Source organism: Motacilla alba, chromosome 7, assembly GCF_015832195.1.
Source record: "Motacilla alba alba isolate MOTALB_02 chromosome 7, Motacilla_alba_V1.0_pri, whole genome shotgun sequence".
NCBI lineage: Eukaryota > Metazoa > Chordata > Aves > Passeriformes > Motacillidae > Motacilla > Motacilla alba.
This window is the reverse complement of record NC_052022.1, coordinates 7,237,815-7,265,367: the sequence shown is the minus strand read 5'-3', so window position 1 is coordinate 7,265,367 and position 27,553 is coordinate 7,237,815. Positions and strand designations below refer to the sequence as shown.

Here is a 27,553-nt window from a genome sequence, read left to right as displayed (position 1 = left end):
CTTTATCTATTATTTGTTTTATATATGCTTTTGCACAGTTATCCTTTCTTTAAATCTCAAAGTTTTAAGAAAATAAAAATGAACTACATACTTAGCTCCATTAGCACAATAAAAGGAAAATCATAGATCTGTAATAATAAAGGTTATAATTCTGTAGTGCTTTAGAATTTCAATAGATTCCCACTTTACCACAAGACAGAGCCCTTTAAATCTTTGAATTAATTTTATACCTTCTTTTGGTATTCCATTTGGGAGTTACAGAGTGTGAAATATGCACCATAATGAGAAAACAATTCCCCTGCACACCTGTTGTTTGAGCACACTGCCTTTAAGCAGGACTTGCAGAGGCTACTATTTTATCCCACTGTGAAATCCAAAAGGGGAGAGGCTTTAAAAGCTGACCTGATGATATGAACCTGCACTTTTACATGCAACACGTGGCTTGTAGGTACCACATCACAAACTGTGATAACATTAGAACAAATCCATGCTAATTTTTGCTGTCAGAATGTCCATGATAATTTTTTTTTTCCATTTATAATGGAAATCTGAATGAGTGACTCTTGGCTTAAATACAACAACTATATATTAGAATAAATAAATTGCAAACTGCAAAACCAGAAACATATCAGACAACACATGGATGTGCTGGTCACACAAAACAGAAACACATGAGGAACTCAGAGTTTTCACTATGTTCACAACCAGTCTCTAAGCAGCCTCTCTACTTACACTTGACCATTTATGCAGGGATTCATATGGAAAGCTGCTAATAAATCTTGTTAATATATTCAACAAACAGAACAGGCTGAAAGAGCAGCCACAATTTAAGCATTACTGTGGGTTAAATATAACTGCATGGAATAAAAAAGCATGTATTTTTAATTAGTTTATTAAGAGTGAAGCACAGGGCAGGTTTGGAAAGGAATACAGCAATATTCTTTCCTATTGTGGAATTCCTTCCTTTTAAAAATTTATTCCCATATGGAATACCTGGAATAAAGGAAAAGACATGAACAATATTCTTGCACTTAATTACTCTGTCCACATACTTGCTTAGGGTTTCAAATGCCATATTGGATTCCTGCCATCATGTGGCTCATCACTGATAATAAAAATCTATGCATAGAATAAAGAAAAATTGTTGGTTGACTCAGTGTCAGTTGCTTATTTTTATTTGTCTAAAAATTGGCAGTAAATTATGACTTTTTTTTTGTCCAGGCCTGTCACATCAGTACAGCCCCACCATTCTCCTGACACGTGCTTACTCTGAAATACTCTCTTTGCTCTTGAATAATGCCTTTACATTTCTTCAAAACTTGAAAAATATTGCTCTTCTCAGTCAAAATCATTCATAAATACTTCACCAAGGATCACTTGTGGCTTTCCTGAAGATTATTTGCTCATTTGATTTGTTGGTTTTGCTATAGCTGTAGCAATTTATTTTTATCAGGATAATGGAAATGGCTCATTTTTAGACTCAGTAGCTGGAATGTATCTATTTAAAATTGTATCACAGAATGTCATGTTTGTGTTGACATTGGTTTTCTGTGGAACCTCTCCAGGCTAGTTAAAATACTTGGACAGAGGAATGCTGAGCAGCTGGGGGTAATTTCCTCTTAAATGCATTATCATTCTCATCAGAACTACATGCCCTGGGAGCTTAAGTTAATGTTTTGATTTTGTGTGAGAGCAAATTGGTAAGAATTGAATTGCTGAAGTAAGGGACAACAGTCTGACAAGAAGGTAAATCACCAAAACACCAATTACTGATGGAGCAGGCCTATCAGGTTGGTTGATCTAAGGTCCTCTTTCTAAAACACTGTTCTCCACCGACCCTCTCACTGTGCTTTGCTTTAGTCTGATCTGTTGTGAGGGATTTTGCCCTACCTCTCCTCTCATTCACCATCTCTAACAAACATTTTTGTGTTCCTTTATCAGCCTGCCTACCTGGGAGCTCCTTCCAGGGCTGGCTGCATATCAGATATACCACCAAATTCTTCCAGGTATTGTGCTGCTGCTGTGCTTTCAAAACTAGAAATCATATGGTTTAGGGAGATTAGGTCCAGTTTCTCCATAAGGGGGATGTCTCCTTTCCCTCCCTCATCACTGACTTTTTGGTCACCCATTTATCTAACCAATTGGCTCTCCTAATATTTTATCTCTGTAATAATTCTTCAGCATATATTTGGAGCTGCAAACAGGGCAAGTAATAAATATGTTTTATAATGTATTATTACACGTTGATGATTTAAGCTGAGATGAAATACAGACATTCAAAGTTTTATATTTTTGTCTTCTCAGATATTATTGGTGAGTGAGGACATGGAACAAATAGTAAGCAAATAACAGTTTACTGAGATAATGCAAGATTGGAAACAATATCACCATCCTCACATGAAGAGTGTTCTTTAATTTGTTCTTAAAAGTCTCAAAAAATGGAGTGTTCCATACTAGATCACTGTCTGGATTCCTGATATACAGAAGCACTCTTACAATTCCTCATGGCTGCCAGGCTGGAGGTTCATGAAGATCCTGGGGCAGCATCTTCAGTACAGTAACTGTGCACTTTGGTAGCCTTGACCTGGAGGACTTAATCCAGCAGGGCAATGGCCTGAAATCTTTTGAGAACCATAAATAGAGTAAAATCCGCTCTCACACTTCTTTTAAAAGGGGTTCTGCTAGCAATGTAATTCTTGGATAAAGGTTAATGTACTAGTTTAAACTTAATATATCTCAAACATGCTTTACATTTATGTGATCACCTTCTTCTCTATTGATAGAGCCCTGGAGATTGTCTTAACTTGCAAGCAGTATTTAATTACTGCTGAAGAAATTAGCAGATCTGGAATTAATTTCTCCTTCAAGCCACCAGTCCTGACTTCTGAGTAAGGAAATATTCACTACAGATGCTGCCACAACTTATTTATGTTGATATGTTTACAGAGGAGAAAAGGACAGAGTTTGTTCTGGAGCTGGAACTTTCCTGAAGATTTGCAGAACCCTGACAATCTGATGGCTACAGAGGAATAAATGTGAAATAAGCAAATAAACAGGTCAGCTGCAGGACTTTCACAACTTGAAAAACAATTTGCTGATTTGGTATCAAGTCTGCCTGCTCCGCCGAGAGCCTGCAGGCACCTGACTTCTGTGAGAAGGAAATTCTACTGCTCCCCAGCATACAACAATACTGACATGTGCCTTGGAATGCTGACAAACTGTTCCCTAACAGTGTGTGACCATCTTTAGGTTTCATTCCAAACCCTCAAACACCTACACTCTGAAACACTTAAATATTAACAGATCTCATTGCTGTAAAGCAATGCAACTTCACTTTTAACCTGCTGCATTCAGACTTCCTCATGCCTAATGATGTCTGCACCAGAGGTCAGGCTCTGAGCCCAGACATTCCATCTCCTTTTGGCAGCTCTAAGGGCAATTAAGTGCCCTCTTCTTCTTCCCATATATAATAATGTCTTTGGTGCAATTTACCCCTTCCTGCTAAGCTGTGCAAGGCTCCATCACAGCCTGCACAGCCACACTCTGTCCTGTACATCAGGGCAGAGCTGTCAGGTTATTAAAAGGGTTCATACCAATGCAGTCATAACAAAGTAATTATTATTTACCTTGACCAGCTGAGAATTCAACACTCTGTGCTGTAGAATTTTGGGCAAAATTTTAGGTGTGAAATTAAACAGTGTGGATGGTCCATGAGTAATAAATACCAGTAATTCAGCCAGAGAAACACAAGGAGAAAATAAATGCTTCAGGAGGCCTCCCTGCCTGGTTCTGGGGTTGATAAAGTAGAATTTTTATGATGGAAATAAAACGGCAATGAAAATATAGTTTAAGATCAGGGATATTGTAAATCTTATTATTAGAAATATTATCTTATACTTTCCCAACTATGAAAATTTTATTACTTATTTAATCAAATAAATCAACTCAATAAATTTTGCTACTTGCCACTTTTTTATCCCTTTTCACTGAAAAATCCTGCATGGTTTATAAAAATCCCCCGTGACAACAACTTTCTGGGTGAAAAGTGAAAGCAAGACTTCTCCCATGGGAACAATTCATCTAGCAAACATCTCAAATTTATGTAAACAGAGCCAGATGATATTAAAATTTTTTTAAAGGGATATTTATAAAAAGACAACCTCTGATCCCTGTCTTATTCCTTTCAGCATCCTCCTGTAAATCACTTCCCCAGATTTCTCTCTTCATTTCTAATTGGTTTTTCTCTACTCAGTTTTAAATCTTTGACTATTATCCCCAGCTCTTTGTCCCACTTGCAGATGAAGTACAAGGTGGGTCACTAAAATGGAGTTTCTGGTTTTCTCTCCCAGCCCCTCCTGCTATGACAGGCAGAATTTAATATCTTTTTAGCAGCCACATTAACAGAGGAAAATGAAGGCTGCTTAGGCAGAATCTGCTCTTTTGTGCCTGGTTTTAACTATAACTATTGCTATTTCTCAGATGGTGCTGTCACAAAACACTTTTCCAAGGCTTCATCATTTTATAAAAGCTGTTTCAGAGTATTATAAAATAACAATAATGAAAAAAGGTAATCAGCCTTCTCTTTATTTATCTATGCTAGTACTGCCTCTGTAAATCACACACTTCAGCTACAAAGAATGCCCCCAGAAAGAGAGGGTAGCTCTTAAAACTGTCTAGAGTAGCAGAGGTGAAGAGAAAAAAGCCTGAATTATGTTTTTATCCTCCCAAAATTTTGCATCAGCGACTGCATTACTTATCTTTTCATGACAGAAGTGACACACCATCTATGCCACTCCCTGCAGGCAGCAAGCACACCAAAATTCCTGGGAGCAGAGAACTTACACGGCAAAGCACACAATCCCAAACTCAACACATGCTGCCTCAAAAACACCATCAGGCCCTTCAACTTCATAAGCACTTACACTTTCTGTAAATGCATGAAAAAGTAACACTTTTAACACCTTTTCCACAGTGCAGGATTCCTGAGGCAGTCATACAAACTGTGCTAGGTGAATTTAATTTTTTTTTAAATTGGTAGCAAAATGAGTGTTTCTTTTGAACTGTGTGAGAAGCATGAGCAAAACCAACACAGGGCAATTAGTGTGGTGTGGGGGCCAAAAATAAAACATTTGTACCAATTCATACATTAGGAAAAAAAAAAGTGAATGATCTGATATCTAAGACATATCAATCATGTATCATCTGCTTGCAATCATACACACAAAAACTGGGTGATGGTGAAATCTACACTTATGTTTAAATTTTGTTTTAAAAAAGAAATCTATATTTCTCTTGAAATTGGAGAAGTCGAACTGTTTACAGTTTAAAAATAAGCTTACTCTGTAATACCAGAGTCTCCTCATGTCAAATATGGAATAATTTTATGCTAACATACAATGAAATCACAGAGGCTGATATGCAGAAAAAGTAGCTAACATTACTTATTTTCAGCTTGTGCCCTCTACCACGGCATTCTTCAAAATTTGTAGCTTTACTGAGTGTGGCTAGTCCTAGGATGAGATCAGCATTGAATAAAATTGAACTGTATTCTGTCAGAGAGTACAGGAAAGCTGAAAACAGCCCATGCCCCCACCCCCAGTCAGCAGAATTTGCCCACTCCCTTGACTGGGGTCATGATCCAACAGGAATGTCCTTAAGCACATATTTATAACTTTTCTGCAGAGTGACACATTTAAACCAATATTTACCTCCTGCTCTAAATCTGGGCTGTGTGCACTTCCAAGAAGACGTAATGCAAACTTTTCTTTAATTTTATGCAGGCACACAACAGTATTTGCTCAATTTCAGTGCTAAGAAAACATCCTTCTTCAGATGTTGCATCTCAGGCAGCAAGATCACAGACTACATGCCATTTATCCGAGTCTGGAGTATAATTAGAGGATAATTAAAATTCTGGAAACTCACATATTTGCTGTTTGGTTTGGATTTTTTTTTTTTTTGTAAAAAAGGACATATGAAGAGTTTTAGCAGAAGTTCTTCCTTTTCTAACATACACTGAAACTTGTTCTCCGTTTTTTTTTTTTCACCTAGTGAGTTAAAACCTCTTGATAGCAAGAGAACAGACATAGCAGCAAATTTTGCTCCAGGGAGACCTGGACTTTCTGAATGAACTTAATTCCCTTTTGTCCTCAGCCAGTAATGACAAATCAAGCGAAAAGGGGGGAAAAGAAAAGCTATGTACATTTGTTCCTGCCAAACCGTGCAAGAACAATGATGTAAAATAATTTGAATCCCTCAGGGAAACGTGTTAGATCATTTGGTTCTTTCTTCCACCTGGTGCAGGTTCATCTCTTTCAACTTTTTTTTCCGAGCTGCTGCACAATCCAGTTTCAAGGATCTCAAGTCAAAGTGTTGATCCCCCTTTTCAGATGCTATCCAACACTTCTGCAGCATTCCCAGAATAACCTGGTTTTATTGTTGCCACACAAGGAATTGGGAATAGGAACTGCATCTGTAATAATGAATGTGGAGCGTGACTTCTGTGCAACCAAACCCCAAGCTGACATCAGCTGGAGCCAGATCCTTTGGAAACACGAAAAAGAAAGAAAAAACTACTCCAAACTGGGAAGAAGGAGCAGCTGATGAAACTGTCAAAAGCAGAAGCAAGCAATGAAGATCCACGCTGTGGTGGATGTGTCAAAACTGTGAATGGATAAAAATAAATCAGACTTCTGCACAGGGGTCTATGAAGGATGAACTAGGAAAGGAAGCAGGGGATGAGAGCCAGGAAGCCAGGATAGAGGAGGTCCTGACCTACCAACACTCAAATCAACACAAAATCAAGAGACGGAACAAGAGCCTGAGGAAAACTCAAGAAGCCAGATCCCTGTGATGGTGACCTAGCGCCACCCTGCCTGTGCTGTAGAGTTCCTCAGTAAGTACAATATTTGCCCTCAGCATGCAGATTCCCTTGCCTTTAACATCAGCTGAGAGCAGACTGTGTTTCTGCAGAAAACCCAGCCCACCCTGAGGAGTCAGCAGCCCTCAGCTGTTGGACAACAGTGCAAGGGCCACATTTTCCTCTGAGTTACAGATGCAGAGCAGTGAGGGTTTAAGACACACATTTAATATTCCTTATGTAGCTGACATGTCCTGCAAGTTGTAATTAGTCCTCATTTGCTGTTCTCCGAGCTCATGGTCAGATTTGTTGGAACTTCTGCAAAGCAATTCTTCTACAAAAGGATGACAAAGAGATGGGTTCATTCACAATAACAGACATTGCCAAATGAAGAAGGATACTGGAACATCTCTTAGTATTCCAGAATGGCAAATGAGTGAGACATGGGTCAATTGGCTTCTCAGCTATATCCTCCTATAAAACATGGGCAAGAAAAAATCACTCTAAGCCTGTGAAGATGTACTTAAACCCTTGCAAGTTAGCTGAAACCAGGACAGTATCACGTATGGCAAAAGTTAAATAAATGGGCTGTCTTCTCACAGGAAATTACACTGTTCACCATCAAGCAGGATGTTAAGGAATACGAGCTTCTCCCCTGCAGAGGGATAATGAACCCATATCATTCCATTTATCATAGAGAAGAATCATCTAAAAAAGTAAGTTACTCTGCAGGTGTGCTCCTCTCTCCAGATTTCCATGCAATATCAGAGCTCACTGGCACACATTTTCAGTTTCAATGGGATCAGAGTACAGATAACAGTTATTCTTCTAATATATTAAATCTATCAGCTGTCATTTCCCACTTACTGACATAGCCTTGAAAAGAAGTATTTTATAATTTTAAGAAACATAAAGCTCATAGCTTGCTTCCTACAAAGGCCATTTCCTACCTGAAGGAGGAGGTCAGAAGCTGGTTTGACTTTCTGCTGGAAAAGCACACTTAAAGTTCGATTCTGTTGTTCCAGATCAAAAACTCTCATTTTCAGCTTTATACATTCTTCCCTCAGACCCTGCAGCACAAGGGAAAACAGCAAGATTAGAAAGCAGGTAACAGAAGCATGTAAAAAGTCTAATGATAATAAGAGGAAATAAACACACAACTTTTAAAGTAGTATAAATCAGAAAAATGTGCTACTTCGTTTTCTCTGGTTGTTTGATCATCCATTGTAACATTAAAGAAAATCTTGTCATGAAGATCAGTAGCTACCTGGCACGTCCATTCAGAGTTTCCTGTTAGCATAAAAATGACTTTGCTAGCAATGTGTTCCATCTTGTAGCTGACAAAAAGCATAAAGCAGCAATTAATAGATGGATATTGTAATAAGCATGAGCTGAGTAAAATGCATAAGCTACACCAAACCAGGCAGAAGTTCAAAGTGGCACTGTGCCTTCAAGGTACTCCTCTGAAGTCTGATCCTTTCCTTGCTTTTTCTGGAACAACCAAGTCAGCATTGCTGTGCCTGATGTGGATGGGCTGTCTTCCCAGACAGCCCAGGATGTGCCCAGATGGGCAAGAAGGCCAGTGGCATCCTGGCTGTAGGAAAAGAGTGTGGCCAGCAGGACCAGGGAAGGGATTTCCTCTGGGCTGGGCACTGGTGAGGCCACACCTCAAGTGCTGAGTTCAGTTCAGGGCCCCTCACTAAAGAAAGACCCTGAGGGGCTGCAGTGAGTGCAGAGAAAGGCAATGGAGCTGGGGAAGGGTCTGGGGCACAAACCTGATGAGGAGCAACTGAGGGAGCTGGGGGTGTTTAGCCTGGAAAAAAAAAAAGAGGCTCTTTCCACTCTCTACAACTCCCTCAAAGGATGTTCTAGCCAGATGGGCACTGGTCTCTTCTCAGCAACTGATAGGACAAGAGGAAATGGCCTCTGGAATGGCCTCCAGGAGACCTTTAGGTTGTATATTAGGAAAAATTTCTTATGGAAAGGGTTGTCAAGCATTGGAACAGGTGGTGGAGTCATCACCCCTGGAGGGATTTAAAAGCTGTGTAGATGTGGCACTTGGGGACATGGTTTGGTGGGCTTGGCAGCACTGGGTTAATGGTTGGCCTTGATGATCTTAAGGGTTCTTCCCAATACAAGCAATTCTATGATTCTACAGATGTAAAAAAATCTGGTTTGAAACAGATTTAAAATTGGCTATTAGAAGCAGAGGTGCAGTGTAAAACCAGTCAAGCCAATAATGTCTTTCAGATACAGATAATATCTATCTATCTAATCTATCTATCTATTTTCCTACCTCTCTCTCTCTCTCTCTCTCTGTCTCTGTCTATCTTCAGTGTAAAACCTGCTTTTCCTGGTCACCTGAAGGAATTCAGGATTCTGTCAGAGAGAGGATTTTGTAGACAGTAGAGAATCTGACAATGAGCTTTTCAGCAATATTTTGTGCAGCTGCCCATTTTGAGGTAACAGAGCCTCACAAACCAGGAAAAGGAGTCTCCTAATAAAGATTACATGTAAAAACAATAAGCTACAGCCATATCTTGGTTGGTTTGTTAGGTTTTTTTTCAATTTACATCTCCAAAATACTTACCATTATTTAAATTTAGGACATTTGCTGCCCTGTGGTATTTCCTAGCTCATATTACTTTCCAGCATATGAAGGTGGAGAAACAGGCCTCAGCACCCCATATGCTGTCCTGTCAATACCATTAACAACAACATGATGACCTGGCTTGATGAGAAAACAAGTCAGAGGGGGAAATTGCATTCAGATGTAGCTTAAATTCTTGCCTACAGTTGCTCTAGTCTCTGCTGTAACCAGCATTGAGGTTATAAGAGGTGAACACACAATAAAATATGTTCATCTTGAGACTCCCAGAAAACTGTAAACATCTTTTTATGCATATGTATCAGATTTTATGAATACTGGATGAATGCAGTTGTTCTCTCCTGATGGTTTTATAACATTTGTTTTAGGTGGCTGTCAAGTGGCTGTTCAGTTGAAATTGCAAGAGCCTTCCAACACGACCCTCAAAAAATCTTGAGGCTGATGATTTCTAAAGCCCTGAAGCTTTGCTTCCTGTCAGTGAGACCTCTTATCCCATCTTGCACAAGAATCTCTATTCGTAATAGAGACTGCAAGCATCAAGACCCATCATTATCTGTCTTTCACAAATCAGAGAATTTAAAGCTGAGCCTTGGCTGTTACAACAGTGCTTAACATTTCAAGACTACTAAGGGCACTGAACAGGAAAAATGATTCACAGAAACTAACAGCGCAGAAAAAAATTAAATCTTAGCAAGGCCTCTGCCCAAAACCTTCCCATCTTACAGTTTTAAAACCATAAGATTTATGTTTCAAACTTCAGAATTTCTGTAAAAAGTGAAATAGAAGATAGTAGATTACCCACCCATGCTATAAACCCTGCCAGCAGTAATGCCACACATAGCCCAGAGGAGAAATGAGGCACATAAAAGTAGCAGTATTCTGGTAAAATAAAGTCCAAGTTTAGAAACCTGCAGTCCTAAAATTACCAATTAATACAACTATCAAATGCCTGAAGCATATAATTCATCTCCTGTAGGCAAAACAACTAGCTATTAAGGTAGCAATCTCTCAAATATTTAAAGTACTCCTAGGGTTCCAGTAAAGTGATATCTGAGCATCTCTGTGGTCTTGCTTTATCTCTTCAGTGTGAACCAGACTCACTCTTCTCCAAAATGGGATCCAATGGCCTCAGTAGAGGCTCCAGAAAAACACTGCTCTCCCTCTGAACATGCTTCTTTCTGCTTCAATTAACACTTAATTCACTTATTTTGACTTAATTGATGAAAATGGAAAAATGGCTTTCATATAGAACTCAGAGTAAAAAGAGTAATCTCCTGAATACACTCCTATGGAGGAGATTACAATGCAAGAAGTAGATACACAGGTCACAAAATTATTCAATTGAATTGGTTTAACTCAAATTTCAACCTGCTGATCCAAGTCTTACATGGAAAAAAAAAAATCCAGTTCTCAGCAGTCCAATCAGCTCATGTTATATGAGAAGTCTTTGGGTGGAAGGAGAAAGAATGGATGCTTTCATTATAACAGCATACAGGTTTGCCTCAGTTAATTTTGTTGGATATTGGATTTTGTTGGATTTTGTTAAATTTCCTAGAGGCAAATTTTTTTTATTAGTAAGTCATAGAAATCCATATAATTTTGCTACATAAAATTGTGAAATTATGCTGCGTGGCTAACTCAGCAGAAATTCAATTTAACATAGTTTCTCCAGTCACACCAAAAAAAAGTCTCTCATGTTAGAGAAATTCTATATGTATTGTAACAAATTACATACTTGAAAAGTGAACGTTTAAGACTGTAATTCCATTTCAAGGATTCAGTGACATTGACAAATCACTCAAGCTTTGCTCACTCAATTTGTGTCACCAGAATCTCTCGGTGGGATCACAGTCATTCCACATCCCGGCAAGCACGCAGCGCTTTGCTCCTTACATTACAGCATGTACTTAATTTAAGTGAAAATTAGTCCTTGAGGGATGATTTCAAATTCACAGCAAAGCCCACGCAGTGTGTGCTACTGTACAAAATCACTCTTCTCCCTTTTGTGAAAGCTCTCTTTTCTCCGTGTCTTGCTCTGCTCCTGACGAGTGTTATCTCTCTGTGGCATGACTGACTCTGCCTTACTGCTCAGCTGCATGATGGTAGAGTTATCTGTTTACCAGCCACTATTTGGGTTCTGATATCTACCCTTTTGGGACTGGTGTGAGGAGTGCAATTTCCTCTTTATTGTACACTATTGTGTTCCTGTCTTTTCTTATAAAAGGACCTGTATGAATGGTGTCAGGAGCACTATACAGTTAATATTCATTAGCATTTAGAAAAGTACCCTCTTTCCTCTTTCTATGGATATTAAATTAGCTGTTATTACTCAGTAATAGGTAAGCAGCTGTTAAATCCCATCAACCCTAAGTAAATCACTTTATTAAATGTATTTGGACCTGTTTTTATTGTATCCTTAGGAACCCCTTGGTTCCTATGGGTTTGGAAGGATTAATTACTGAGGAAGTATGTAGTCATCAAAATGTCTGATACCTTTTCAAAGGAAATCAGCAAACTCCTCTCTCCATTTGGGAAAACATCAAAATATTCCCAAACTAGAGATTAATATACTGAGATTAACCCTCCGGTGAGTATTTTACCACATACGGTTTTATAATCCAAAATGTGTATGAGGTTTTTGTGTCTATTAACATGAAAAAATACCTCCATTCCCATTTAAACTGTATTGAAACACATATTTGGGATTTTTTTAGAAAATACCTCAAGTTATATTTCTAGCAGGTGTCATAGGAACAGTCTGCAGTCCTCTGATGATGCACAGACCCTACTCCTACGTGTAAACAGAGAAACACAGCACAGACAGCAGCAGGGCAAACTCCCCTGGATGTTGTGGCGTGCACAAATCACCTCTGAGCTGTGACTTCCAACTGCTGGAAGGCAGCATCCCTCTTCCAGAGTAAAAACCTTTGTTGTGCATCTAAAAATCATGGGATGAGCAATGATACTTTCAACCCAGCCTGTCCCCTCTGCCCCCACTCTTCCCTTTGCAGGGAGCATTCTCAATGATGTCCTGCTGGGCAGAATGATGTCCATAAAAGGAGGCTTTGGAGCTGGTCCTCAAAAACTATTTGCATCTAGAACAATTTGTGCATGTGGCAAGAGTTTTTTAGATTATTTTAACGTTGTGTTTCATGCTGCATTTTAAGAACATTATTACTTGTCCTGTCATTAAGTGTAGACAAGGCAGTTTATATTCTCCTTTGCACTATCTGCTTTAAAAGACTGCATTTATGTCTCTTTCCGAATCATCTTTTTACAACTAAATGATCCACAGCATTTTAATAATGCCACATCCATCAAGTGGTCTAGACCTCACAAAGAATCATTCTATGAATATTGAAATGCTCACAGCTTACTGTTATACAACTTTATATTTTGTTTGTCTTTCCCTCTTTTTCTCTCTGACAGAATGAAATCATGGAATCATGTTTAACTCAAAGACCACTTCAGAAAATTGGAATTTCAGACATGACTTCATGCAGAACAGATCTCTGTAGAAGCCACAGTGAATCTTTTCATTGTGCCAGGTTTGCAATTATCCTGCAAGTATTCTTCCTGTGCAGTACTTCCCCTGCTTACTGAATGTGTGAACGTAGTTTAAAAATGTATACTATGTAAGAATATATACGTATCTCTCAAATAAACAATGACTATCTGCAAGCTTTAAGTTACACTGAAAATACCCAAATCACAACTTACCTTTTGAGTGAGTAGAGCCTGAACAACCTGATTAGCTACCTGAAAGAAAAAAAAGTAAATGAAGTTGCATATGTTATGAATTCACATATGTGTGTGTATGCATAACAATACCTTCTTTTTGTAGCCTGTCCTAGTTTCAGCTGGGGCAGGGTTTATTTCCTCTCAGTAGCTGTTACAGTGCTGTGCTTTGGACTCAGAATGAAAATGGTGTTGATAACACCCTGATGTTTTGGTTTTTTGCTAAGTTGTGTTCATCCTAACTCAAGAACCAATTTTTTATCTTGTTTCAGGCTCTGCCAGTGAGGATGTTCACAAAAGAAACTGGGAGGGAGCATTGCTGGGACAGGTGACCCAAACTGGCCAAAGGGAAATTCCGCACCACAGAACATCATGTGATATAAACTGGGGGAGTTGCCAGGAAGGATCCTGTTCTTATCTCAACATACAAGTTTTATGCTGATTCTTCTCCCCATTCTGTTGGATCTGAGCAAGCAGCTGCGTGGTGTTTCATCTCCATCCGGACTTAAAACCATGACAGTCCTTTTTTGGCACTCAGTGTCAGGCCCAAAGGGTTAAGGACAGATCAGACCAGAGTGAGTTAAAAGATTGTTATAAACATTCACTACATGGGTTTCATAGTTGCCAGAGGCTTTATACTCCACCTCCCATCTACAACCACCACCATTTCTAGCATTTTCATTATTTTAATCAGATAATACCAGTAGGAATACATGAAATTCACATCAACTGGTTCTGTGCTAGTTCTCATTATAAGCAGATGAGCACAGTATCAACTGCAGTGTGACATCAGGGGCATTTGGTTAACTTCTGTCATCTCTTCTTTGCAGTAGATTAAACTCTCACAGTTCTAGACGTGCATGGTGTGCATCAGCATGGATTGACTGCATTCACTGGAGCAGACTTCTACCAGCCAAGGATGGAGGCCTGAATGTTTTCATGAAGTTTAATTGTTTCTTGATTAAATATTGACAAAATGGTACATCTATCATGACAAGCAGGAACCATAAAGTGCCACAGAAAATTAAAGTACCTACTGTCATCGAAATGTGGTTGGAAGGCATTCACCCCACATAGCACAATTGACTTGAATGAGATTACACACCATTGATTAGCAGAACTATATATTCAACAGGGAATATCTGAAGTTTTTATTTTATACATCCTTTCTAATTTATATCTACCAGCAAGGATAGGGGGAGTGAGGAGGAAGAAGGAGGGAGAAAGAAAGACTGAGGTAAGATTTTCTGTTGGTGCTGTCTGACTTGAAGGTTCAACACCATACATGCAGATGTTATCACACAATGTGCTGACTTACCAGTGTTGCCCCTGCATTTAGGCAGAGCAAGTAGAGATGTCTCTCTTAGAAAAAAGAGATTTTTTATTTGGTTTTGGTTTACAGAAATTACAGCAAAATTTATGCAGGTATCACTAAATAAACTGCATTGATTCTTGCTACTCTTGGCAAATTAAATAAAACCTCCACCAACACTGATGGAACCTCAGTGGGGAGCAAAGAGCTGCAGGAGCTAATTCACTTCTGTAAATAATTTACTTTTGCTAGATACAAAAGCTACATTTGATTCATACTCATAAAACTGCCTAGTATCAATTTTTTTTTCCCCAAACCGGTCCCTAACTTCAGGCAGCCTGTGGAACAACGCTCCAAAAGAATAGCTCTCTACATGATTTAACAGAAGACACAGACTAATATTAGAACAGTAATAACCAACAGAAGTAAACATGCGAGGGTTTGAAAGCCCATGTGCCTTGCCCTGCAGGCTCTCAGGCTCTCCATCCGACACTGCTCCTTCTGGCAGGTACTTTAAGGTCTGTTTGCTCTACCTGAAAATTGAACAAACCATAGCGAATACATTATTGCTTCACTTTCTGACACAGAGCTACTTCACCAAGGAGGAACTAAAAGGCTCTTTGAAGTGTGCACTAGTCACTCACAACAGCACAGCCTACAAAATTACTCCTACAGCTTTACATATTGTACAGAGGAGTGTAAATGGCATAATATTCCAAATGGGAAAAAAAAAAATGAACCTGCTGATGCATTTATGACAAACTTTCCAGCTTTTGAGTGAAGATAGGTATCTAAATGGAAGTACCTGCCAGTGATCCATAGCTCCTATGGAACTCAATAAGAAAGATATGTAACCAGGTTCTTCAGAAAAATGTGGCTATTTTTTTTCCTATTATCTAGCAACTTGGCAAACTGTGTTGTTGTTACCATTCAAGATTTTCAGGTCTGTATTTTTGGTATTCAGCAGGAACAGAGGTGGGAAGCCTTCAGTGAAATGTTCTGCAGTTACTAAAATTAATTTAGCACTCAATAAGTGGAATCATAGCCAAATGTTTGCATTTCAAATGAGGTTGCCATTCTACTCCTACAACATATGGAAATAAGCTGCTAAACTCAACAGTCTACCTCATTTTAACGTACAGGTATCAGGAGACACCATGGACGTGAATGAACAACATGAACTAGCTCCACAAAACTGATAGTCACAACCACCAAAAACTGTGGTAACTGAGATGATTGAAGGCAGAGGAATTGACTCCTGAGATGCAGAAAATGTGAAAATGTGAAGTTCTCACTTGAATGAGACATAACTGTGGCCCAATTCCAGTAAAAATCAGGCTGTAAAAGTACTTGACCTGTGATAACTGCAGTTAATCAAGGTGAAGCAAGGAACAGAACAGAGCTGGATGGTTCCTTGATTTGCTGTTTTGCAGAAGGTGACTCTCCTTGCTTTCACACTACCTGCCTTTCCACAAAACTTAACAGCCAGGATCTTTAGGTGATGTTTCCTTTTCTGGATTGCAATAAAAGAGATAAAAGATCCAGCTTCACTTTTTCCTTAGGCAATTATGTTTACAAATATATGTCATAGAGTGGTCTTAATAGAAAAGGTATAAAAAGAATGAATCAAAGAAAAGAGACCCTAATGCAACATCTGTTATGCCTTTTACAAGTACTGAGATTTTACACAGCTGCCTTTAATGTATAATTCCATATGCACAAAGACATTTCAAGTGTACTAAAATAAAAGATTTATCTTTTATTCAAATCTTAAAAACAGAATGCCTTTTTAGGATAACTCCGCATTTTTGATTAGTTAATTCTTAAAACATCAGCAAAAATATCAACTACCCCAAGCTGCATAATTTGCTGCATGTGAATCTGGTGAAGCTTTGACAGAAATCTCAGTTGGCACAGTGATGTGAATAACCATGACATTGCCACCTACCAGTAAACTGACAGCTGAATTCCACAATAGGAAACTGGGATTAAGCATGTTAACCCCAAAGCCCAAAGGTACAGGAAGACAATTCTGGGTTTTGCAGGAAATTTTTCAGCAACAGAAAGATACATTTATGGAGTATGTCTGCATTTAAATAAGCTCTTTTCTTATTTATCAAGTACTGGAACATTTCAATGACACCTTTTCCCAAATACTGTTCCAAGTTTTTTACAATCACACTTCAGAGATGAACAATTATTTTAAAAACAGTGAATAATTGTTAAAAATCATAAAGGACTCTGCTCAGCTTGACCCATATGCTTTTCAGATTTAATCTCTCTGAACATTTGAGTTTCATTGAATTTTACCATGAAAATGATTACAGAGCATGCATTTTTATTTCACAGTTGCAGGCATTTATACAATATTAAATGTAGGGCATTATATGAATGAAAAATATGTAAAATAACTGATTTAAAAAAAAAGAAAAATGAGAGAAAATAATGGCAAGCATAGCCTTAATAACTCAGCTCTGGTATATCCTTCCTACAGACAGAAAAATCACAGTGGCTATTTTTACTTCCTTCATATTCAGCTTAATGGCCACCAACACCTGAGCAGAGAGCACACTGTGCATTGCAAGTGTCACTTGGCTGGACCCTGAGGGACCAGGCAGGTCACATTGCCAGGGTGGCCAGGTTAAATGGTGCTTGAGTGCCCTGAGCAGTCTGCCCAGGGGAGAGGAGCTGCAGTCTGAGGCTGTGAGTGATGAGTGAGAGATGGCAGCGTTCTCTCAACAGTTATCAAATGATGCTCCTTCAATTCCTCCAGGGCCTGTCAAGCCTCCCAGACATGTAACAGCCAGGATGGCCAGGTGGTGGCTTGTGGGGGAAGCACTCCTTGTGCATCAGCCCAGGAGAAGTTCACTGCACTCACAACTAATTTGACTACAGAGGCAAAACATAAAAAATTAAAATCACGGTTGTAGTAGGCGCTCACGTGTTTCAGTGGCAGCCTCAGCTGTCGCAGGCTGGGGTGTGATCACAGCCCTGTGCTCCCAGAACAGCTCTGCTCCTCACTCCAAACCTGCCAGGTGGCCCTGAGGCAAAGTGGGGCTGCAGCACACACAGATACACGCAATACATCTGCAATACATCTGCTCCTAAAAGCACTGAACAGCTTCTGAGAGCCAGACTAGGGAAGGGCTGAAGAAATTCTCACCTTCAAGAAGAGGGGCTGGTGTAAGATGAGGTATAATCAGAGCAATCATCAGACTTAACGCCCTTAAGAAATTTTACAACGGAAATATTTTCAAATATTTTTAATTTTTTAAAACAATCTTTATGGAAAGTATTTTACTTGCTTAAGATCTCCAATAACAACCCTGTCTGGAAAGGACTTTTTGTTATTAACTAATTAAACTTCTGTCTCATCTCCTATGCTCTTTATTGCTACTCTAAAGAAAGAGGGTGAGGATGTGTGATTTCTTGTGCAGCTTCACCAAAGGAACATGCTCAGGTGGACACTGACCCGGGACTCCTGCAAAATCTGACACTGTTAAATGAGGTTTTCTTGCCTCAGTCATGGGCAACAACTTTTTCACCCCAGTGACCAGAAGGCATTAGGTCCACGCTTGTGTCAGCTGAAACAATGCTGGTTACAGCATTGTACACAATGCCAAAGCATTGTGAAACACAAAAAAAGAATGAGATAAACAAAAAATAAAACAGAGAAGCCCAAACCCACAGCTGGTGAGAAGCACTTTCTCCTGGAAAAGTTGACACAGTGAGAGAAGATGGAGACAGCTGTGATAATACAGAAGAACTGAAAACAGCCAACGTAATGTTGAAGATAATAAAGTTCAGTGCATAGTTTGATTTAATTATATGATCTTCAAACTGAAACAGTGTGTGAAAAACAATCCTGGGTCAGAAATCCACCATCTTACTGCAAACAGAATAAAAGCATGTTTTCTCTCTTTATAATCTGCACGGAGTGTTTTGCTGAAATGGACAGTTACAGTGCTTCACTCACTTCCAAAACTAATTATGTAAGCAGATTTTGTCCTAGACAATCAGAAAATAATTTTAAGTCAGGCTCTGTCATTTAAAATGAAGTTAGCAATTAAATGGTAATTTCATCCTTATCACCAAGATATCCATGCATGGTTTGAGTGTGCACTGAGGGTGACTCAGGCCACTGCAGACAAAGGCTCTGCTGGACCCAGAGCCCCAGAACGGACAGAGCATGACCCAGGGGGAAGTTGTATCTGCAAATTCCCTGACAAAAATCTGCCACAGTAGCAAAAGAGAGGATTTGCTGATGAAAATCTGCACTAAACTGGAGGTTTCTTGTACCAGAGCCCTATTGCTCAGGCTTCTAACACTTCAGAAAATGCCAATTAAAAATTAAAAAAGCTGCAGTGAAGACTGGAGTTGTCATCTGCCCTGGGTGGTTTGCTTGCTCACGCACTCTTTTTTCCAAGGTACAGCTGGGGTTCTTGTTTTGTTTGCTTGTCAGCTAATTACTTATGCCACGACACATCCTTATTATGGAATGGGTAAATGATTTCTACCAAGCAACTCGTGGAGCCACTAAGAGCTTTTTCAAACTGCTATAAACTCTGAGGTATGCTGGAGAGCCTTATTGGGAGGAACAAGTGAGCATCAGTACTTGTGTGGGGAAAGCTCCATACAGGAGACAGTAGGCACTTCTGGAATTCAGCCATTGCTGCAGTGCTCAGACAGTAAGAGAGGGGTGAATTATTATTCCAGCTGTAACTGGAGGCTCTGGTCTAGCCAGCAGCTAGAAAAAAACAGCATTAAAAGCTGTGTAGGTAACCCTAAGGGGGAGCTGAGAGACTCAGTTGCGGGGTTATGGAATGTATCACATGGGAAAGCTGAGGGATTCCTGATCCACACGTGTTCCACTTGGCAGAAGAGTGCTCAGCACCTAACAGGCAAATCATAATCTCCTCCTCCTAATGAAAGCAAGCCAGTTCTATGTATTGGTCACAGGGATATCAACTTTCCAGTGAAGAGCTGTGGTCAATACAGGATTTACAGCAGAGGTCACGGAGAACAACACCTTTGACTGCCAGACACATGTTCTTGGAATTAATTAGAATGAGGTAATACAAAAATTGCAGAACAATGTCAACCTTCTAAGAGAGGCAGAGATTAATTTGTATTAATTTAATTACAGTAGCAGGTAAGAACAACCTTTTTATCTACCTTACCTCATCGAGACATCTTTCATACTGTTCTCTCTGGTTTTCATTTTCCAGAGCCAGCGCTGAATTCTCTGCCTACAGTAAAAGGGAATAAATAAGTAAATATGTAAATTTAGCAAAGGATATCTTTCACCACATGACAATTCATAAAAATCCTCAGGGGGCTTACCTACTGTACTTCTTCAAGATCCAGAATAAAATGCAATTTATTTTGCTGCAGGTTGGTGCTTTGAGTAAAACCAGAAGTGACATTCATTTATGAGATTATTCACACCCTGCATTACAATTTAGAACAATATCATAGCAGATATTTCATATATGTCCACCAGCTCACCTTGTCAGGTGCAATAGAGTTGGTAATGAAACACTATAAAAGGTATTGACATATCTTCTTCTCTTCCTCTCCCTTTTCTGTTTCTTAACTTTTTACTTAAGAACCACTTGGACACAAACAGAGACAGCCACTATCACAGGGAAACAAAAGCCAGCATCATGTAAACTTTTAACTGCGCCAGCCCCTCTCAAGCCTGGCTCTGCAGTGATGATCCCCACATGCACAGGTCATTCTACAGCTGATTGGTGAATTGTAACATCCTTTAACTGACCCTGATAAATTTAATAGTCCTTACTTACAAAAAAAATCTGATTATTTCAAGAGAGAGAGGTATTTTGCTACATCTTGATGTAGTCTTGAAGTCAGACTTTTTTTCTGTCACATATATAACTTTAAATATGACAAAAATTCCTGTGCAATAGGGCCTTTCATGTGTCTTTAGTTTTCATTACGCTCACATTTTCGCATAGTGAAAACTTAAAAATAGCACAATCTGGTAAGTAAATCACAGTAAACTAAAGTATTTTTCTCTATATATCTATTTGACTTCAAGAATTCCTACAGTACGGGAAGAGGAAAATCTCTAAAGTGTGATGCACTTTCATCAGAGCAAGTTTCAACTAGTCTTCTCTTAGAGACTGAGAAACTAAAACAAGATACATAAAAATCTATGAGTTAAAACTGGCTCTAGAAATCTCCCTGCCTCCCATGCATAACTTCCCATCACAGAACCATAACACCAAAATCAATACATTCCCGTAACTACAACTATTATGCAATTTACAGTACTTGCATTACTTCAACCTTCTGTCAACCTGTAAAACTTAAACAAGGGCTGTTTCAATGGAATTGTGGTTACACAAAACAACAGTGATAAATACAGTTAACATTTGCAGTTTTAGAGGAAAAGTAACGCAATGTGCTGTATGGAAAGACTCTGAAAGATGCACAGTTGCCTCTTCTTTGTTAGAAAAAGTCAATGAATCAACAAAATAAGAATCCCAAAGTCTATTAAATTGATTCATTAATAAAAATTTTAAATTCAGCTGAATCATAAAAGCAAGGCTAGGAAGCAAAAACAAATGTACACTATTATCCAGCATCTTGAAAGAGATTGAAGAGTAAAAGTGTGGTAAGAAACAAGGGCATATAGAGTTTACTTATTTAAAAGTCTAAATAAGCAAGGGTAGAGAATCTGTGCTTTATCTCCAGGGTACAATTAAAGCCAGCAAAGGTGGTAAAATGCTCTGCATCATATTTTCACAATGTCACCTATGAATGGGTTCAACATAAGGCTATAAAAAGTCTATGGGTGATCCTGCAGAGAGCACCGTGAGATGAGGCAGCAAAAAGTGGCAGATGCAGAAGAAGCAAAGTAGAAGAAGAAGCTGCAAAAGCAGCAGTAAAAAATCAGAAGCTGGAGGGTGAATAGTCCTCCAGAGTGAAGAGGCCGGAGTTTGCTTTTACAGACATATTCTTGCAGATTGATAGATAAAATAAAGACAGGTTTGTTACATAAAAATATTCCTGAGTTAATGATTTTTTAGACATTTTCTCTACGAATATCCCCCTAAACTGCCACCCAAAAGAAATTCTTACTTTTTTGAAGCAATCGCTAAAGGATTAGTCTGCACAGATTTCCACTCACACATATTGATATATTTATGGATTTTATTTTTAATTTTCATTTTTATTAACATAAAAATACATTGTATGATTTTATCTTAAAATAGTTTGGGCAGACTGCTTACACAGAAATCTGTAAAAGAACAGATTAGTACACACTCTTGTACTATATGAAATATACACAGAGCTCCCCATGCTTCTCTTACTCCATACTTTGGAATGCTGTAAAATGGAATGTTAAATCTTCCTGGATCTGTTCACTGAACCTCTGATTTCAGCAAGCTGTTCCATTCCAAACAGGCTACCAAAATTAGGAAATCTAAACCTGACAGCATTATGAATAAATGCTACATTTCAGCTCTTATCAACCCACAGTGGAAACATCTGTATAATAAAACCTGTTCTCACACCACTGGTTTTAAAATTGTAGTGAAAGGATGTAATGCAGTCAATGTTAGCTTGACTTCTGTGTTTCTTGATTGCCAAGCAAATCATGCCTATTTATTTGGCATTTTTGTAATAAGGACTAGACTAGAAGGGAACACTTGACTGACTTTGCTTTAGAATCTGCGCCAGTTCCCACAACATGAGAAAACCAGTACTTGATATATTAAATCACTCTACAGTGCAACCAAATACTTGATAATAATCCTCATTCCACCGAAAGTGTTCATTTGGAAAATTTGTAATAGCACTTACAGCCTCAAAACCCTGCCTCCTAATCCAAACCTTCATTTATTTAACAGAAATCACTGAGTTTTGATGTTATTGTCAGGCTGCTCAATTTTTGCTCCAAAGAAATCTGCCTTCCTCCTGTATTGTATATTCTGGGCGTCCTTTGCCAGTTAAGCAGAGTACATCTCCTTGAAGGAAACTGCTACTAAGTTTCCATTTTTATTTTCAGGCCACACTTGGAGAAGGCTAAGCTGCAGGAAGGAGCCCCCCTCTCTTCTCCCAGCTGGAAAGCTTTTGCACACTTGCAGGCACTGTGGGGCAGTGACAGTTCTGACCCCAGTCCTAATCCCACCCATGGCCTGGCAGGGGACTGTGCAGGGAGAACTGATCTTGCTGAGAACAAGCAGCTGAGAGTCCTGAGAACAGCACTTTCTGATAGCCAGATTTCTGTAGTGATTCCTAGTTTAGGCATAGCTGTCCTCTAGGAATTTATGTATATTTTATGTCACACACAGAAATGAACAATCATTCTCTGTCCCTCCCCCTTGATACCACAAAAAGTGATGCAGCCCAGCAAAGATGGAGCACTCAGTGCCTGCCACCAGCACCTCAGGCACACATGTTGTTTTTTGGGGGACAGTTCACAAAGCACAGCAGCATTCAGTCAGCTAAAATAACTTACCACTAACTGCACCATCAGTACCTGCTGCTTTTGGATCATTACAGATTCCAGGATCCTAAAATGTCAAAACACACGTCCCTCCCAATTCTGATTTGAAAGAATTTTGCACTAGAGCCTCTCCCAACATTGGGAAATTTAAAGATGACTTGGATAATGTTAAGCAGCCCTGAACTTCCTGAAATAGAAACAATGTGGTTCTGAATTGTGAGATGGAGTTTGAAAGGTAAAACTTCAGACTACTTTAACAAAACAGGCTGTCCTGAATTGATACCATTGCTAACATACAGTCATTACGAGAGACTTTGTCAATTGATTTTAATTCCTCTTCAGGACAAAAAAACATAGCCCTGGTAATGATAAAACTTAACTTTGAGTCAGCTAAATTCTCTCTCTCCAATAGATATCTTCTCCTGTGGGGGAGCTGTTTGCATGGTTTCAAAGTTAATAAAAGGCTACACACCTGATGCTTCAACAGACAATCCTCTGCACTTTTAAAATGACAATGAAATTAATTAAAACCATTAATTAACTATTAAAATTAATTGAATTTTCTACTAGAATGCACAAATAAAAGAGACGCATGACTAAAAGAGAATTATGAACAAGATAGTTTTCCTTACTCAACCTTTGTCTCAGAGCTGAGACAAAACAAAAGGCTGGGAGGGGGAAGAAAGAAGAAAGCAGGGAGTGATATGCATTTTGCACTAAGGGAAGAGGAGATCATAGAAGCATAGGCTGGTTTGGATCAGAAAGGACCTTTAAAGATCATCCAGTCATGGGCAGGAGATGAAGGTCTAAAGGTTGCACATCTAGTTAGCAGCTCAGCATGCTCTGAAGGTATCATCAATAAAGGTCAAGAGGAACAAAGTTATGACAGTGAACTTTAAAATCCCTGGCAGAATGCTACCCCACAGTTACCATGTGCACTCCTTTGTTATTCATACCAAACCATTTGTCCATTTATAGAAAGCTTTATTGATTTACACAGACGTTCATTTGTCATGCCCACTGCAGTGTATTAAGAGCTGTCCAAGCACTTCAAATGTACTCAGAATTTTCTCCTGCTTTCGGCCTCTGATTTTGTGTACTTCTGAGGCCACAGCTTCCTACAGCACATGAGAGGTCAAACCCTGTTGTTGGCAAAGTAAGAAGCGATGCTGTTGCATTTTTTCCTTGGGTCCTTGGAGCATTTTTGGTAAGCTGCTGTTCTAGGAAGAGTTTACCACTTGAACCACCTCTGTGTCTTTGGTCACAGGGAACTTTTTGCATGTTTCTGTCCCTGCTATGCAGAGAATTTGTCCTTTGAAAGACTAATCCAACAAACTGTCAGAGAAAAGTTTAACCCCATACTTATGCTGGTCAGAAGAGCTGAAAATCACATTTTTGCTTTTAAATCGATGTAATTGTAGGAACAAAAGCCTTAATTTAATTCTAGCACTATAACAGCATTTCCACTGGCCACCTTCCAGTGCCTTTTATATTAGTAAAGACAGCTAATTCTACTCTTTGCTGGGAGTAAAATGAGAACTGCACCTCAAGGCCACCTGTCAACATTTGGATGTTTCCACCTTGTCTTTTACACTTTTTCCATAACAGATCAAAGCTTGGGCAACCATGGAGCATCTCCCTGCTGAACAGCTCTGCTCCCTGGCCCTACATCCTCAGGACACTGAGACTGGGGAGTGCTACCTATGAGGAAATAATCAGTGAATTCGGTGGAATAATACTTAACTAAAGTGATTTTTTATTTAAATGTCTCAGCCTTAACTATTTCTTCTGGATCATGGAGATAGGAGAAAAAAGGCAAAACACCAAAAGAACAAATCAGTGATATAATGACAGCCAAGCTTCTCACCCTTGCTTCCAAACACTTAGCCTTCTCAGCAGCATCATTTTCTGCTTTATTTTTTAATGGTCTGTTATATTTAACCCCACTTAAAACATTTGACATATTTTATCTGAAATACTCAGCCAGTGTTTAACTCCCATTCGCTTAAAACATGGCATGGAAGTAATACATATGTGATGTTAAATAATAAAACACAGAACCATGCAAGTGTCAATTATAATTCTGTCTATAAAAAGACCCTTATTGGGCAGCACTGGTGGGATCATTCTTGCAATTCACAACTTCAACAATGTTTTATTTTAATTCTTCACTGTTACAAAACGATATTAAATCTCCAAAGCATTGTATCTCCCAGGACATGCTCTGCTATAGCCGTGCTACCCATGGGTTTGCAGACTCATAGAGAGCAGTACAATCTTCTAATGTATGCCAGAAATCAGAAAATATTTATTCAACATCAGGAAACCACTTCAGATTACCAGAACCCCTTGGGTTTAAATGTGAACAAAAAGCAGCCCAAGGTCTGTGCAGCTTCTTATGATGCCTCACCAATTACTGATGAGCAGATTCATGTATTTAAACATGAACTTACAGCAGAAATTATGTAACAGTTTTAAAATTTGTGTTGATTCCATGCTGTCAAAGATCAGAACACAGAACTTGCTCATTTATTCAGATTTTTAGCAGTTTGCAGGGAGAGATTCCCACCCACAGTCCTGGATGGGGCTCGTAACCACAGAAAGCTTTTCCTGTCTGCTGAGCATTTCCCAGCTCACACGAGATGAAACAATGGATGTCCAACCCAAATGAGGAAGCCTCCCTTTGGAAAGAAGAGTGCAACTAGAATTTATTCCTCCAAATTTACTTATATTGGATAAATGTACAACTTCAGCATTCAAATCCAACAAACCAGAACCAAATGAGATTCATATGTGCTCTAAAAATGACTGCAGCAAAACTCAGAATTCCTCTGTGAAATACTTCCCTCCCCCCCCTTAGAATTTGGAGCTGGAAATTTTCAACTGGCTCAAGTATGACAATATTTGTCTTTTTATTCTTTTGGTTAACTCTAAAGTAACTAAGAATGACAAGCCTTTAAAACCTTCAACATTTTCCCTTCTGACACCACAGAAATGTTTGGAGTTGACATTTAAAGAAGGTTAGGAATAGATCTAGCAAAACAGACTGCATTACAAGCACAGGCTTATCTTCAAGCAAATAATCACCTAGGCTACTGCTAACAGATATATCAATAATAGAGTTGGATGTTTACCTGCATGCAAATGGTAGAAAACAGCAAATTCTACCAGTATTTACAGAGATAATAACAGACTCTCAGCATTTCCAGTGGCAAAGCACTGTCAATAGAGACATTTGTACAAATGGGTTAAAATTATGAAGGATGCCTTTCCCCCCCAAAAAAAAAATTCTTCCAAATGATCCCATATAAAGCATTTTTTGAGCATGAGGAGTAAAAGAGATGTGAAGAAGCAGAGACAGCCAGCATACAACTGTATTTCCTAAAGTTAAAGACATGGTTTATATATAACACATGTACACTTGATAAAGCATAGAAGTATAGGGATGGAGAGCCAAAAGCCCCACCAAGATTCCCATCCCATTCTTTTTTTCTCCCCCATTTTGTTTTAAGTGTTTTGTTCCCTTATGGAATTGCTCTCCTTAAGAACTGATGCATTTCACTCTGACAGACTTGCTGTGCTTCTTCCCCATGTAATATTCACAGTCATTTTCTTCTACCAAAGAAATAAAAATCTCTGGTCCATGACAAAAGGTCTGAAATCCTGAAATTGTAAGTTAAACTAAGATTCTTACAATTAACACAGACAGACAAAAGGAAGTGGTGAGGATTTGATTAATCCAAAATGGCATTTTGTGTTTAATATCAACTTGTGACACATACCTAATTATCTTTGCATTGAAAACTCTTACAGGAGCCAATCATATCAGTTGCATTTGCTTCAATTTTTCTTGCCAAGCAAAATTCTAACTCTTTGGAATAGTAATTATTTGTAATTAGTAAAGATTAGTTGAAAACCATTGACTATCTGTTAACCCAGAGCTGAAGCTCAATAAAAAATGGTTGGTGCAGTCATTTTCAAAGAAAATATTTGCTTTGCTTTGCAAGGAGACATTTTGGAGAAGACTTATGAAATTTAGGAGTGACATTGAAACCAATAGCTAAATTTTGGCTTTGAATCCTTCTGATTCATTTATACATATGGCATCCCTTAAAAAAAAGTTTTCAAAAGGTAGTTTTTATTTTTCATTTTTAAAAAATATTTCAGATCTTGAAGAAAATTCATGTATTTTAAGATAGTTTGTCAAGCAATAAGAGAGGGCACTTCAGAATTTACTGTAAATGAGTTATCCTTCAAAGCTGGGCAATTTTGACCATGAGCTCACTGACACTGTGGCAGTTTTGTACTTGCTGTGATTTCATTATCCACCCCTGAGCAGCACACAAAGCTTCAAGGTTCATCTAATGGGGAGGTTGAAAAGAATAGGGCATTTCAGATCTGTATATTAAAATTAATGTTTGGGCCACTTTATCCCAGCAGAAAACACTTCTTATTTTCCACCTCTTGTCTCTGAGACATTCAGAGAAAATATGGAAATGCTACTGCTCATTCTTGGCACTGGGAAGTGGATATGAAAAAAAAAGACCAGGGGACAAA

The 27,553-nt window shown here is 38.7% G+C and overlaps 1 protein-coding gene across 15 annotated transcripts in view; it reads right to left on the bottom strand.

Moving 5' to 3' along the window:
- The window catches only part of NCKAP5 (NCK associated protein 5), a 380,074-nt gene that overhangs the window by 74,026 nt on the left and 278,495 nt on the right, over positions 1-27,553 (bottom strand). For all 15 annotated transcript variants that reach the window (XM_038142476.1, XM_038142470.1, XM_038142472.1 and 12 more), the window contains 3 exons: positions 19,698-19,766; positions 13,188-13,226; positions 7,810-7,929 (listed from right to left, as the gene is read on the bottom strand). In XM_038142476.1, coding sequence (XP_037998404.1) covers positions 7,810-7,929; positions 13,188-13,226; positions 19,698-19,766 — 228 coding nt within the window. The remainder of the gene's footprint in view (positions 1-7,809; positions 7,930-13,187; positions 13,227-19,697; positions 19,767-27,553) is intronic.